Source organism: Protopterus annectens, chromosome 14.part0 (assembly GCF_019279795.1).
Source record: "Protopterus annectens isolate FY-2018-M chromosome 14.part0, PAN1.0, whole genome shotgun sequence".
In the NCBI taxonomy this organism is placed as follows: domain Eukaryota; kingdom Metazoa; phylum Chordata; order Ceratodontiformes; family Protopteridae; genus Protopterus; species Protopterus annectens.
The window spans coordinates 247,414,529-247,428,834 of NC_056748.1; the positions used below are offsets into that span (position 1 = coordinate 247,414,529).

A 14,306-nucleotide genomic window follows, 5' to 3' on the forward strand; every position below is an offset into this window, starting at 1 on the left:
TTTGTGCCGCAGCTGTCACAAGCCACAACTACCAGACACCGGGCACAACAGCCTCAGGGTTTCTGCCCCTCAAGAGACCCCCTCTTTGCAATCTTCCCCAGAACTGCCCACTGAGGAAGTATCTCACAAGGTTTCATGCAAAAAGAAGCATATGGACTCCACTGAGGAGACGTTGACCGAAGATATGGACTTTGATGATGGGGAAGGGTCCCCACGGTTACCCTCTGATGAGGTGTCCTTTGGTGACATCCTCGAGATCCTAAGACAGAGGAGTGACTGGAAGTCCTCCAGTCTTTCCTCAGAGGACTCCATACTCCTGCAGGCCTTTTTTGCCTGGCCCCCTACCTCCTGGGTTACCCCCTGGCTGATGAGCTTGTCCAGCTCATCGTCCAGTGTGCATGGAAGGCTTCTGACACCCTGGAAGCTATACCGTGGAGGCCTGACAAGATCTTATTTCCCCCAGCTGAGCATCCCCATTGGTCTAAAGGTCTTCCAGTAGATGCCATGGTGGTAGCGGCTGCAACCAAGAAAGGTTTGGCAAAAAATAGCCAGACTGTCCATCCGCCCAACAAGGAGTCCCCAGTGATACAGACTCGGGAAGCATGTATTTGCTTCATCGACCTTCACCGTAAGGTCCTTGAACTATTTGGCCCAATTTACAAGGCTCCAGAGGGATCTTATCAACCAACTCTCTGAAACCTTGACAGGAGCAGTTATTGATGATGTCCGTGACAATGTAGCTTCTCAGATAGCGACCTTAGAATCCATATCCAGTTCTTCCATGCATCTTATTTTACATGCAATGGAAGTAGTGGCTAGAGTGGCAGGCGCAGGTATAGTCATGAGACGACATGCCTGGATGTGCCTTTGCAACTTTGCGGACTCCTTTAAGGCTTCCTTTATGAGGCCACTTCTTTGTTTGGCCCTAAAGTTAAAGATACGCTGGCAAAGTGTGAACAAGATGGCAAGACCCTATCTGCCATCGGTGTCAGACACTCCACTCCTCAATGATTCTACTCCAGAAATCAGAGGAGCAGGAAAATGTGGCACAGAAAATCACAGGGCTCTTTCCATGATGCACATGCTGAGTTCTGTCATAGAGGCAGAGGGGGAAACTCCAATGGAAGATGCTCCTTTCAGGGCAGAGGAGGTCCATGAAACCGGGGTTTCAGAGATTCTTTCTCTGGCCAACCCTATCAGCGCTCCTGAAGTGTTGCCCAACTGCTCACCTCTGGAAGCGATCAGAGGTAATTTTTCCTTGTACCCAACTGCCTAGCGAAACATAACCACCCATTCTTGGGTAGAACGGATAATATCCAGTGGCTATCACATCCCCTTCCATCTCTGTCCAACCTCATCCAGAGACTTACCTGACGTTCCACCCAGTCAAATGAAACAGCAGCACACAAAATCCAACATCTGCTATAAAAAGAGAGTCATCCAAACAGTCCCCCCAGACCAGAGAGGATCCAGTTTTTACTCAAGGTTCTTTTTGGTGCCAAAAAAGACAGGACTGGAAACCGATTCTGGATCTCAGCACAGTGAACAAATTTGTAAAAACAGAGAAATTCTGGATGGTCACGGTTCAGTCTATCCTTCCTCTTCTGCAAGAAGACGATTGGATGTGCTCTGTAGATCTTCAAGATGCATATTACCATATAAAAATGGACAAGCACTCAAGAAGATACCTCCGCTTTGGCATATGAGCCAGTCACTACCAATTTCGAGCACTGCCCTTCGGCCTCTCTACAGCCCCCAGAGTGTTCACCAAATGCATGGCAGTCATCATTGCTCATCTGTGACTTCAAGGATTCCAAGCATTTCCATACCTAGATGAATGGCTCCTCACCGCCCCCACCAAGTGTCCACTGAAAGAAGCCCTAGACTACACTCTCCTCACAGCACAATGCCTGAGAATCACTATAAACTGGGAGAAGTCCAACACGACCCCAGCACAGTCTTTAGAATTCATTGGGGTACTGTTGGACACGAGGAATTGCACAGTATCTCTTCCAGATGACAGACTTCAAAGAATAAGACAACAGGTTCAGCCACTGCTCTGTCACCACAGGTCTTCTGCTCGGTCCATACTCCAACTCTTGGGGTCAATGGCAGCCTCGATCACCATTGTTCCTCTGGCCAGATTCCACATGAGACTTCTCCAGTGGTTGCTCCTCACTCAGTGGTATTCTCTACAACACCCTTTGTCTTTTTAGATAAGTGTAACTCAGAGATGCAAGCAAGATTTGCTCTGGTGGACATCTCAAAACCCCCAACAATGGTCTCACCCCTTCAGCCCCCATCAATCAAAAGCCACGGTGACCACAGATGCCTTCCTGATGGGGTGGGGGAGGGCTATGTCAGGGAAACTCGGTCCAAGGCACCGGCTCAGAAACGGACGCCCTTTTGCATATCAATGTCCTGGAACTGAGGGTGGTACTACTAGGGTTGCAAGCATTCCATTCCATCCTTCCATCAGGGGCTATTGTGATCCAATCAGACAACATGTCAGTGGTCTGGTACATCGACAAGCAAGGGGGCACCAGATCTTACCCATTATGCCGAGAGGCCTTGAGAATATGGCAAAGGGCAATAGCTTCCAACCTCTTTCTAATTGCAATGCACATTCCCTGGAGCTCCAACGTGATAGCAAACACGTTGAGCAGGTGCATTCTACAACCTCATGAGTGGTCCCTCAACCCTGTGATAGCGGCAAAGATTTTCAACCGCTGCAGCCAGCCTTGCTGTGACCTGTTCGCCTCCCCAACCAACTACAAGTGCAGCAACTATTTTGCCCTGATCCCCCCTCAGGGACAATCACCGAGAGATGCTCTAGCCCACGCTTGGCCCTCGGGTCTACTTTATGCTTATCCTCCTCTCCCTTGTATGTCCCAATTTCTGAAGAAAGCACAGCAGTTAAAAAGCAAAGTGATTCTCATTGCTCCATATTGGCCTCAGCAAGTCTGGTTGCCCTTCCTCCGGCCTCACCTGCTAGATCGACCATGGATCCTCAATCCATCCCCAGTGTGTTGATCTCCCATCTGCAGGGTCTGACTCACCCCAATCTAACAACCCTGAAGCTGATAGCTTGGTTTATCCACTTCCTATGATTGCCAGGCAAGATGACCTTTCATACATGGTGCGCAATATCCTTTTCGCATCTCATAAATCATCCACCAGACTACTCTATCTCAGTAAATGGAAAAGGTTTTCATTATGGGCAGTGAATAAACAATTAGACCCCTTGTCAGCCCCAGTTTTGGTCGTTTTAGATTACTTATCACATCTTTTTCAGTCTGGGGTGTCAGCCTCTACTATTCGTGTTGATTTAGCTGCTATTTCAAATTTCCACATTGATTTTCAGGATTCTTCACTCATGTCACATAGACTCTGTAAGACTTTCTTGAAGGGTGTTCTTCATCTAAAACCTCCCTTTAGAGAACCTGTACAAGCTTGGGATTTGGCCTTGGTTCTACAAGCCTTAACAGCTCCCCCCTTTGAAACTGCATCTTCATGTGATTTAAAGTACCTCTCTTGGAAAACTTTGTTTCTGGTTGTAATCACATTGCCCAAACGCTTGTCAGAACTTCAAGCCTTATGCATCAAATGTCCCTACCTTATCTTCCATAAGGATAGACTATCACTGAGAACTAATTCCTCCTTTTTAACAAAAGTGGTGTCAGAGAGTCTATCAACCAGTCTATTGACCTCCCCGTATTTTTTTGGTCTATCAATCAGTCTATTGACCTCCCAGTATTTTTTCCTAATGACTCTAACAAGGGAGAGTATTGTCTGCACTCGCTGGATGTTCATAGGCAAATACGATTTTATCTGGACAGAACAAAATCTACCCGTAAATCAGACCAACTATTTCTGGCCTTTTCAGGACCAAGACTAGGTCATCCTGTTTCAAAAGTTACATTAGCTTCATGGCTTGAGAAATTGCATTACCTTTATCTACAACAAAAACAATATCACCTTGCTTCACAGAGTGAAAGCACATTCTACAAGGTCTATGGCAACTTCAGCAGCTTTCCATGCTAGGGCTTACCTCAGTGATATTTACTCAGCTGTGACTTGGGCCAAACCTCATACTTTTATCCTTCATTACAAATTGGATTTGGTTTCCAGAGGTAGAGCTTCTTTTGTCTCCATGGTGCTCAGGAATGTCCTTCCATGAGGGCCACCCAAGGTTACAGGTAGCTGGGGACTTTGTCCCATCAGTAAGGAATGAACGAAGATTAACAACATCAGATAAAGAAGTTATGTCTTACCATAATGTTCCATCAGTGTTGTTGATCTTCATTCATTCATTACTCCCCACCCTCCGTCTCCCTCTGGAGGTTCCTTGTTGATCTCATATACTCCTTTATTGTAGGCCTGTTATGACCAGAGGTAGCCTCTACCTTTGTCTATCAACTTGCAAACTCAATCTGAGGTAACAGGGAGCAGACCATTCTGGGTAGGATCTTAGCTCGAGAGTTTTTGGCTGACGCGAGCTTGATATAAGGCCGGCTCTGTTCCGAGGACAGAACCGATAACCCATCAGTAATGAATGAATGAAGATCAGCAACACAGATGGAACATTATGGTAAGACATAACTTATTTTTTCTGTAGTAAGTATGTTTGCAGAAGAAGTTAAAGTCCCCCATGCTACCCACAGCATGTCCTGAAGTCAAAATACAGGTGACAACATCAGTGCCTCAGAAAAAAGTGAGAGAAGCTGTACTCAGGAAGCTGCCTGGAAGAAGCAGTTTAATCCAGTACAGCACTTAAACTCTATCTCATGAGAAAGTAAATTGAAACTATGCCAGATAAGAGACTCCCAATCCCAAGCAGTTAAGAAGATGGGCATAAAATGCTCAAATCTGGGGGTCATAGAATAATCCCAAAGTGAGCAGAATATCCCTATTGTAGTGGCCTGCAAAGCCTGAAGGGCCTGTAAGGTTTTGCTGTGTAGTGATTTATATCCTATGCTCTAGGTGAATGAACTGAATGAAAATTTGGGCAAGATTACTCTCTGTCCACCTTGTACCTACATACAGACTGCAGAAAATGCCCACTATCCACAGAAGCCAATGGAAGAAATGTATTTACCACAACTGATGGAGTCTTACATTGCAGAATCCTGCCTCTGGTCTCCAAGGAGTACCTGCAACATTCCAGAGACTGATGTACAAATTTTAGACTTCATACCTGATATTCAGGGACCTGTCTGGATGATGTAGTAATATTTTCTGTAGACTATATACAGTATACAGTAGCGAATGGTCAATTTCTGTCTGTCTGGTTTCTGTTTGCATCGGACATAGGTCTGTAGTGTGTTGAAGGGGACCAGATTGGACTTGGGATATGCTAAAGTTGGAGAGGGAGATGGAGGCAATGTGGATAGACTGAATTGTTGGAATCGCGGTTGCTGGAGCTTGAGCTTTCTGTGCCTTTCACTTGCACTGTTGGCACTGATGTTGTTTGTATGTGTGTTTCTCTGTTGCTGTGTTTTTATGTTTTTATACATGTGCTCAGAGAAACTAAATTTCATTCAGCTGTATATTATGTATGGTCTGAATGACAATAAAGTTACTTTGATTGATTGATTGATTGATTGAACTCAAAATTATCAAAGTGAACTTTGACTCTCCAGCTTTCATTTTTTTAAAATCCAACGTCATTCATGCCACAGTCACTTGAATGTGGATGAGATGGCAGCTTATGTCTCATTATACAATATGATAAACAGTGATTCTACAGTGAGGGTGGGTCGTGTGGCATAGTAACTATTGAGCCTGGAAAATACACATCTTATTGTAGTGTTGAATCTACTAAAGAGGTATGTTATAAGACATAAATGCAGAGTTTCTGGGTCTGACACTGGCAGACAAATCCACAAGAGAGGCAAGCAAATCAGCTCCATGTCATCTAATTGGGAGCAGCTATCTCCTAAGCATGTTATGGCTACTACCTGCTGGGGAATCATATTCCTGACCTCTGAGTGTAGAGAAGGGCAGCCTGGAGGGTGTCCATGAAACCTGAAAAGAAAATAGTCCAGCAAGGGAGAAAGTAGTGAAACTACCCCTGTGTGTTTAAGTATGTTAAAGGAAAAAAAAGAACTGACATTTGTAAGTACTGTTTGTTTCTAATAGTATGAAGAAGTACTGAAACTGTTGAACTGATCTTGAAGTCTCAAAATAGACAGGATTTACTTCTATTAATCACCACTTTTACAAACTTCACCCTAAACTAAAACTGAGAACTGGGTTTCAGAAATTGCTGCAAAAAATTAAATCACTCTATCTATTAAAAAATAAATAAATAAAAAACTATCCTAGGTCCTAGTATCTCAGTACGTGTCAGCTAGTCATGTCGGCTGGTTGTATATTGGGGTGGTCAGATTAATTTATAACTGTGCCATCTTTTAAACCAATCTGGCATGCCAGACTATTAAGAAAGTAATGTTAATTATTTAATATTTATTTCTACTTAGGAAAAAGGGAAATATGAAATCATCACTGGAGTCCATAAAAGTCCAGATGAACTTGTAGACTACATTGTGGATTTAACAAGCCGATACCCTGCAGTTATTGCAGTCATAGATCCTTTAAGAAAAGAGGTAAAAAGCAAGCATTTGAAATTACCAGCATGCTTGCATATTTTAAATGGTTTTGTGTAAATGTCATAGTGTAAATTTTGGTTAATTTTATATTTTCCAGGATAAGGAGCAGTGGGCTAATCTTCAAGGTAGTCTTGGAAGAAAATGCTATCTGATTGCAGAAGCTGCATCAAAGACAATCAGCACACTACTTCTGGAGGAAAATCTGAAGAATCCTATGCATAATTGCATTCTGCTCAAACAAGTTAACCAGACAACCATTTCTGATTTGATAGAAATTACAAAACATCTAGAAGGTCAGTATTTATACTTTCATTATATACTGATTACAATTTTTTGATAAAATGTACACAAATCTTAACATGTTGTATATGAATATTTCCTTGGGTGAAAGTCATCATTACTTCTGGCTTCAATGAGAACAAATTTCTTGTCCGGGAATTCCTTTAATTAAGATTAGATTTGTGCTGCATATATGTTTGTAGTGTGCCAAGTAGTCCTTTGTTTATTTTGTGTATGTCTGTATTTCTCTAACTGCTGTAGACTCTTTATGTTATTTCCAGTTTACTTTGTACCAAGCAAACAAGTCTAGGACTAAATGGGAGTCCTCTGAGGCCAGTGTACACACCAAAATATCAAACGTGGGTAAGCAAGCTAGTAAATAAATATGTACTGTAATTTATATTACTATAGCAGTAAATTAAAAAAGAGGAACCTAACAGAGATACTGAACTTTAGCAGGGACAATGCCATAAAATTAGTAATTAAAAGAAGGGAACAGAGGGTCTGTTTGACTTCATTTCCTCATTTCTTCTTTTCCAATAAGTCAGTTTAGCTGAAAAGATTTGCGGACTGCTGCAAGATAGTGGTACTACAAATCAAAGTGGAATTACTACATTACAGAAAGTACAATATAATATTAATCAATGATCTTCAAGTACGAAGCAGAAGTTTATTACAGGTAACTTGTGCACAAGTACATCTTAGACATTTTGGTTCTATTTCTGATTTATATTTGAATGAGCATTCAATAGTCTGATAGAAATGTTAAGATTTACTATGAGAAATCACAACATACTAAGTTGACATAAGATTAATTGAATCTAAAACATCTAATAGTAAACACTATCATACTCCTAGGCATGAGTTTAAACAACATTGCCTTATACTTCGAAATAACTAATCTGATGTTGCCTGTTTTCATCCTTTCTCAACACATGAGCACAGATCCAACCTTGGCCACTTCAGTAGACTTTAACTCTGTAGCTTGAGCTCCTCCCCTTAGCCATAATCCTCTCTTCTTCTGAATTACCTCAGATCTTATTTGCCGATTCAGCATTTGAACATGGTCACCTCTTGTTCAAGTTGTCTTTAGACTTAGATAAGTCACTATTTTCTTGTTTCTCCTTAGTGGGTACTGTTTTCTCAAGTTTCTTTCCTCCCCTTTCTATCTATACCACACACACACACACACACACACACACACACACACACACAGACACACAGACACACACACACAGACAGACACACAGACACACACAGACAGACACACACACACACACACACACACACAGACACACACACAGACACACAGACACACACACACAGACACACACAGACAGACAGACACACAGACACACACGCGCACAGACACACACGCGCACAGACACACACACGCACAGACACACACGTACAGGCACACACACGCACAGACACACACACACACACACACACATACACACACACACACACACACACACACACACTTATATTTATAGTCAGTAGAGTTGGATCTTGTGCCCCTGCTATTGTTTCTGTGACCTTGTGTTGAGGTATTCCTCCTATTACCATCCTTGGTATTCTCTTTTGTACCTGTGCAGATAATTCAGTATTATCATTGTTGGTAGTTCTTCCTTTCCATTCCTTTTTAGTATTTGCATCTATTTCTGTTGCAGAGTTTGTTAGATATGTCTGAGAAACCAACTGGTTTTAACAAATGCTCATCTTGTGGGCACAAAATTCTTAATTCAAATGCTCACTCCGAGTGAGTGTACTGCCTTGGACAAAGGAATCTTAACATCCATTGTAAGATTTGTGCAGGATTTAAAATCAGAGTGCTGGTTGTATGCAAAAACAAGATTGTGTTGAAAGGCCTGCATCTGGTGTTGTCAGTCTTCATTCGTTCATGACAGTTGGATTTTGGTTCTGGCCTCAGAAATGACTCAGCCAGTATAACAAGATCGCACCAGCCAGAAACTCTCAAGCTAAGGTTACCCATAACTCTCTTCCCTTCCCTTCAGATCTCCTTTGCCACGTAAAGTTTCAAGACACATCATGCCTGCTCTCAAGCTGTTATATGTTTCACTATTTTTCAAAAATGTTGCTACTTCTGTTCTAAAACCCTTATTATTCTTAGTTGTGCTTATATTTATATAGTTTATTTTGGTGTGTAAGTGTTTTTCTCATTACCTTTTCTGGTATTTTTTATAACATAGTTGGTATAGGCCCCTCCCTTCCCTCATACCTCTAGGTAATCTCTAATACCATTGTTGGTGTTCTTCTCTCCACTTTCTCTTTACCCTTTTGGGTATATCTGTATTACCATTGTTGCTATTAAAAAAAAAAGTTTTTCTTCCTCTCTATTACTGTGTGTGTCTGTAATTGCATGAAAAACTGTCTGTTCAGTAGTAGTTTGTGCTTGTTAAAATGGCTGACAAAAAGGTACTACTGGCTTTAAACAGTGTGACAAATGTAGCAGGAAGCTGCTCAACTCTGATTGGCGTCTTTCCTGCGTATATTGTTTAGGAGTGCCACATCAGCAGGTCCAACCTCCGTGTGAGCTCTGTAAAGGCTTTAGTGCTCGCACCTTAGCTGAGTGAAAGAATAAGCTAATTCTAAAGGGTTTATTGAAAACCCCTTTTTCGGAGGCCTTACCTGAGGCAAGGGTGTCAAAACCTCCTAGGAAAGAAACAAAGAAGAGGAGCCACTCGGTCCCTGCGTCTCCTCAGTCACATGAACCGAAAATGTCTAAAGGCCAGGTTCATATTGAACCAAAGACTAAACAACTTAAATTGCTACCGACCTCTGTCTCGGCACTGGAGTCTAAGACTCCCTCCACAGTGCTGTTCTTGACCACAGAACCGACTACTACAATTGCCACAGTACCGACCCCTTCCATCGTACCACAGATCCTCTCAGCAACAATAATAGTTTCTCCTTTGAAACTGGTCACTCCCCGTCCATCACAATCTTCTGGTCATTCGACTGTGGTGCTGAAGGTTGAAACACTAGCCAGGACCCGATATTCCCCATCCACTGAACCCTTTGTTGGACAGCAGCTCAATCCATTTATTGACCGGACAGAATCTCTATCAGGGATGTCCATCTGTTCCACCAGGAGCCTTTTGGAACTTGATGTAGTGAGACTTGTGGATCAACCCTTAGCGGTCAGAGGCATTCCAACCCCATCTAGGTCCTCCCTCCCACCCAGAGCCATGTTTTTATCTCCACAGGCTCTAACTTATCTTCCTCCTTCAACCTCCCCACAGGATTTGGAGACTCAATGCAGATGCCCTTCCAGTGCCAGCTTCTGTGGTACCGGTGGTTGATCTCACTATGGTTCTGGAACCTACTCTGTGGGCCTCGGCTCATTTGGAGCCATCCCATTTGTGGGACCTTGACTTGGCTGATGGCACCGGGATCCCTAGTACAGCATTGATTTTTTCCTCTGTGCCATCTATGGTCCCAGTGACTTTGACAGCTTTGAGTCCACTTGTGGCTCTTTCTCTGGAGGTGGGCTCATTGGAGTGGGGTGTGACCCTGGTTCCGAGGATCTCTTTCTTGGTTCCTGGGCTCCCATCCCTCTTTAGGTGGGCCTGCCTTCTGGATTATGGAGGGAGCGCTTGCCTCAGCAGGCTCACAGTTGGCACCCTCAGCACTGGAATGTCATACATGTCCTCTGGATCACAGTTGCCATAGTCCACTACACTGGGGCAATGGGCATGGGAGCAGTAAGATACCCTACCACAGGGTACCCTCTCTTTGGTGTCCTCGTCAGACCTTCTCCCTGATGAGCCATCCCATGAGAGATTCTGGAAGAGGAAGCACGTTGATTCAGCTGAAGAATCTCTCACCGAAGATACGGATTACAATGAAGGGGAAGGGTCCCCACTGTTGCCCTCCTAAAGATGTCGCCTTTGGAGACACACTAGAGATCTTAAAACAGAGAGGTGACTGGGAGCCCACCAACCCTTCCTCAGCGGAATCTGTATACTTGCAGGCTTTCCGTGCCCGACCGTTCTACTTCCTGGGTGACCCCACCTGCAAATGAGTTAGTCAAGCGCATCATGCAGCATGCTTGGAAGGCCCCTGACACCATTGAGCCAATCCCCAGAGACTGGACAAAATACCCCCCCCCCACCAGAGGATCAACCCCACTGGTCCAAGGGTTTGGCAGTAGAAGCTATGGTGGTGGTGGCAACCATGAAGAAGGAACTCACAGAGGAGTGTCCTACACTCCATCCTCCAAACTGAGAGTCTTGGATGCTGGACAGATTAGGAAAGTTGGTTTATGCTAAAATGACCTTTGCCATACAGTCGTTGAATTATCTGGCACATTTTACCTGTCTTCAAAAGGGATCTGATCACAGAGCTCTCAGGAATGTTAGCAGGAGCAGTGTCTGACAAAGTACATGACAAGGTTGCCTCCCAGCTTGCCACCCTAGAGTCCATCTCTAACTCATCCATACGGTTGATTGCACATACAACTGAAGGGGCGGCCAGAGAAGCGGGTGCAGGCATTGTCATGAAACGTCACAGTTGGGTGTGCTTGTGCGACTTTGCAAACCCCTTCAAGTCTACCTTGATCAATGCTCCCATTGATGATGCTTCTCTCTTTGGCCCAAAAGTTAAAGACACATTAGCCAGGTGTGAGAAGGACGAAAAGACCCTGTCTGCTGTGGGCGTACATTTTTCCAATCCCCAACACTCCTATAACAAGAATCAGAGAAGTGGAAATATGTGGTTCAGGAAGTCCCAAGGGCCTTTTTGTGACACACATGATGAGTTTTCCCCCTGGGGCAGAGGGTTGAACTCATCAGGAAGTCACCCCTCCCATGGCAGATGGGACCCGCGTAATCAGGGATCCAGGGATTCCTTCTCTGGGCAGCCCTATCAGCGCTCCTGAAGAGTGGCCTGATTGCTTACCTTTGGAAGTAGTCAGGAGACGATTCTCTCTGCAGCACTTAGGCTGGCACTCAATAACATCAGATTCCTGGGTGCAGACGATAACTCCAAGAGGTTACCACACCCCCTTCAATCTTTATCCAAGGCCGCAAAGGTGAATTCCCAACATTCCACCCAGTCAGAGGGACACAGCAGCTCAAGAAATTCAAAAGCTGCTCAAAAAAAGAGTCATCCAAACAGTCCCACCAGACCAAATAGGATCCAGATTTTACTCGAGGTTCTTTTTAGTGCCAAAAAAGACAGTGGGATTGGAGGCCAAACTTAGACTTCAGCATCTTGAACAAGTTTGTTAGACAGACAAAATTATGGATGGTCACGGTTCAGTCTATCTTTCCATTTCCGGAAAAAGATGATTGGATGTGCTTGATAGATCTTCAGGATGTGTATTACCACATAAAAATGGACAAACACTCCAGAAGATATCTCCACTTCTGGCTGGCAGCCAATCATTACCAATTTTGAGCACTGCCCTTTGGCCTCTCCACAGCCCCCAGAGTGTTCACCAAATGTATGGCAGTAGTAACAGCTCACTTGAGACTGCAAGGATTCCAGGTGTTTCCATATTTAGACGACTGGCTCCTTACTGCCCCTACCAAGCATCTACTGCTTCATGCCTTGCACTACACCCAACAACTGGCAGGGCTCTTAAGTATCTCTATAAACAAAGAGAAGTCAAAACTGGTACCCACTCAAAGCTAAGAATCCACTGGAGCAACATTCAACACAAAATCCTGTCTAGTCGCTCTTCCTTGTCACAGATTACAAAGGCTAAGGTCTCAGCTCCAAGCTATACTCTCTCAGGACAAAGTTCCAGCTTGCTTAGTCCTTCAAATACTAGGGTTAATGACAGCAACAATTATGCTAGTTCCCCTGGCAAGACTCCACATGAGGCTGCTAGCATCACAGTGGTCTCTATTAACACACCCCATGTCTCACCCAGTCTGCATAACAAACCGTTGCAAGCAGGACATGAATTGGTGGATGAAGCCAGAAGAGGAGTTGTGGAGTCGCCCCTTTTCACTCCCTCAGCCCAAGATTGTAATGACTACGGATGCATCCCTGATGGGGTGGGTTGGGGCATTTTCAGGGAGAGTCCAAGGCACTTGGTCCTCTTAGAGGCCAATTTGCATATCAATGTCCTAGAACTGAGGGTAGTGCTTTTCGCATTGTAAGCATTCCAATCTGCCCTTCCATTGGAAGACAATTGCTATCCAGTCAGACAACTTGTCAGTCGTCTGGTATATCAGTAAACAGGGAGGAACCAGATCCTACCAGCTATGTCGGGAAGCCATGAGAGTATGGCAATGGGTGATAGCCTTCAACCGCTTTCTGATAGCAATGCACATTTCCGGGAATTCCAACGTGATTGCAGACAAATTGAGCAAATCCATTCTCCTGCCTCATGAGTGGTCTCTCAATCCCATGGTAGCGATGGAGATTTTTCGTCATTGGATCAGCCTTGCTGCAATCTATTTGCATCTCCCATGAACCCCAAATGCAGCAGCTACTTTGCCCTAATCCCCCCTTTGGGGGAATCCCCGAGGGATAGTCTTATACATGAATGGCCCCCCCCAGGACTGCTTTATGCCTTTCCTCCTTTTCCCCTTATACCAAAGTTTTTTTAAAGAAAGAGAAACTGTTGAGAAGCAAAGTAATCTTCATTGCATCCTATTAGCCCTGCCAAGTCTGATTCTCCCTTCTTTGGCCTCACCTAGTTCACCGCCGTGGACTCCAGACCCAACTCGGGGACTGCACAGGGTCTGGTCCATCCCAACCTACCAAGTCTCAAGTTGACCACTTGCTACCTCCACTTCCAGTAATCGTCAGGTGGAATAATCTATCTTCCCCAGTACAAAAGATACTTCTGGCTTTCCATAAACCGTCCACCAGGAAAATTCATCATAGTAAGTGGAACAGATTTGTAATCTGGTCTCAAGAAAAGGACTTGACCACTTCTCAGCCCCGATTAATAAAGTGTTGGAATACTTGTCAACCTTACTCCATTCAGGAGCCTCAGCTTCTACTATCAGAGTCCATTTAGCAGCTATTTCAAATTACCATAATGGCTTCAATGATTTTTCCTTAATATCTCACCGTCTCTGCAAAACCTACTTAAAGGGAGTCATGCATTTAAAACAACCCTTTAAAGAACCCATTGAACCTTGGAGTTTGATGTTAGTCCTACAAACTTTGATTCACCAACCCTTTAAGCCAGCAGCCACCTGTGATATAAAATTCTCATCTTGGAAGACCGTATTCCTGGTAGCCATCACTTCAGCCAGGAGAATATCAGAATTACAGGCCTTGTGTCTAAAGCGCTCATACATAATTTTTCATAAAGAGAGAGTATCCCTTCTGAATAATCCCCCTCCCTTCCACCCAAAGTTGTCTCAGATTGAAATATTAATCAATCCATTGACCTGCCAGTTTTCTTTCCAATTTTTTCAAACAAAG

At 44.0% G+C, this 14,306-nt stretch overlaps 1 protein-coding gene across 1 annotated transcript in view; it reads left to right on the forward strand.

The window, feature by feature from the left end:
- The window catches only part of ENO4 (enolase 4), a 1,153,105-nt gene that overhangs the window by 681,852 nt on the left and 456,947 nt on the right, over positions 1–14,306 (forward strand). The window contains exons 9-10 of the mRNA XM_044055968.1: positions 6,483–6,608; positions 6,709–6,904. Coding sequence (XP_043911903.1) covers positions 6,483–6,608; positions 6,709–6,904 — 322 coding nt within the window. The remainder of the gene's footprint in view (positions 1–6,482; positions 6,609–6,708; positions 6,905–14,306) is intronic.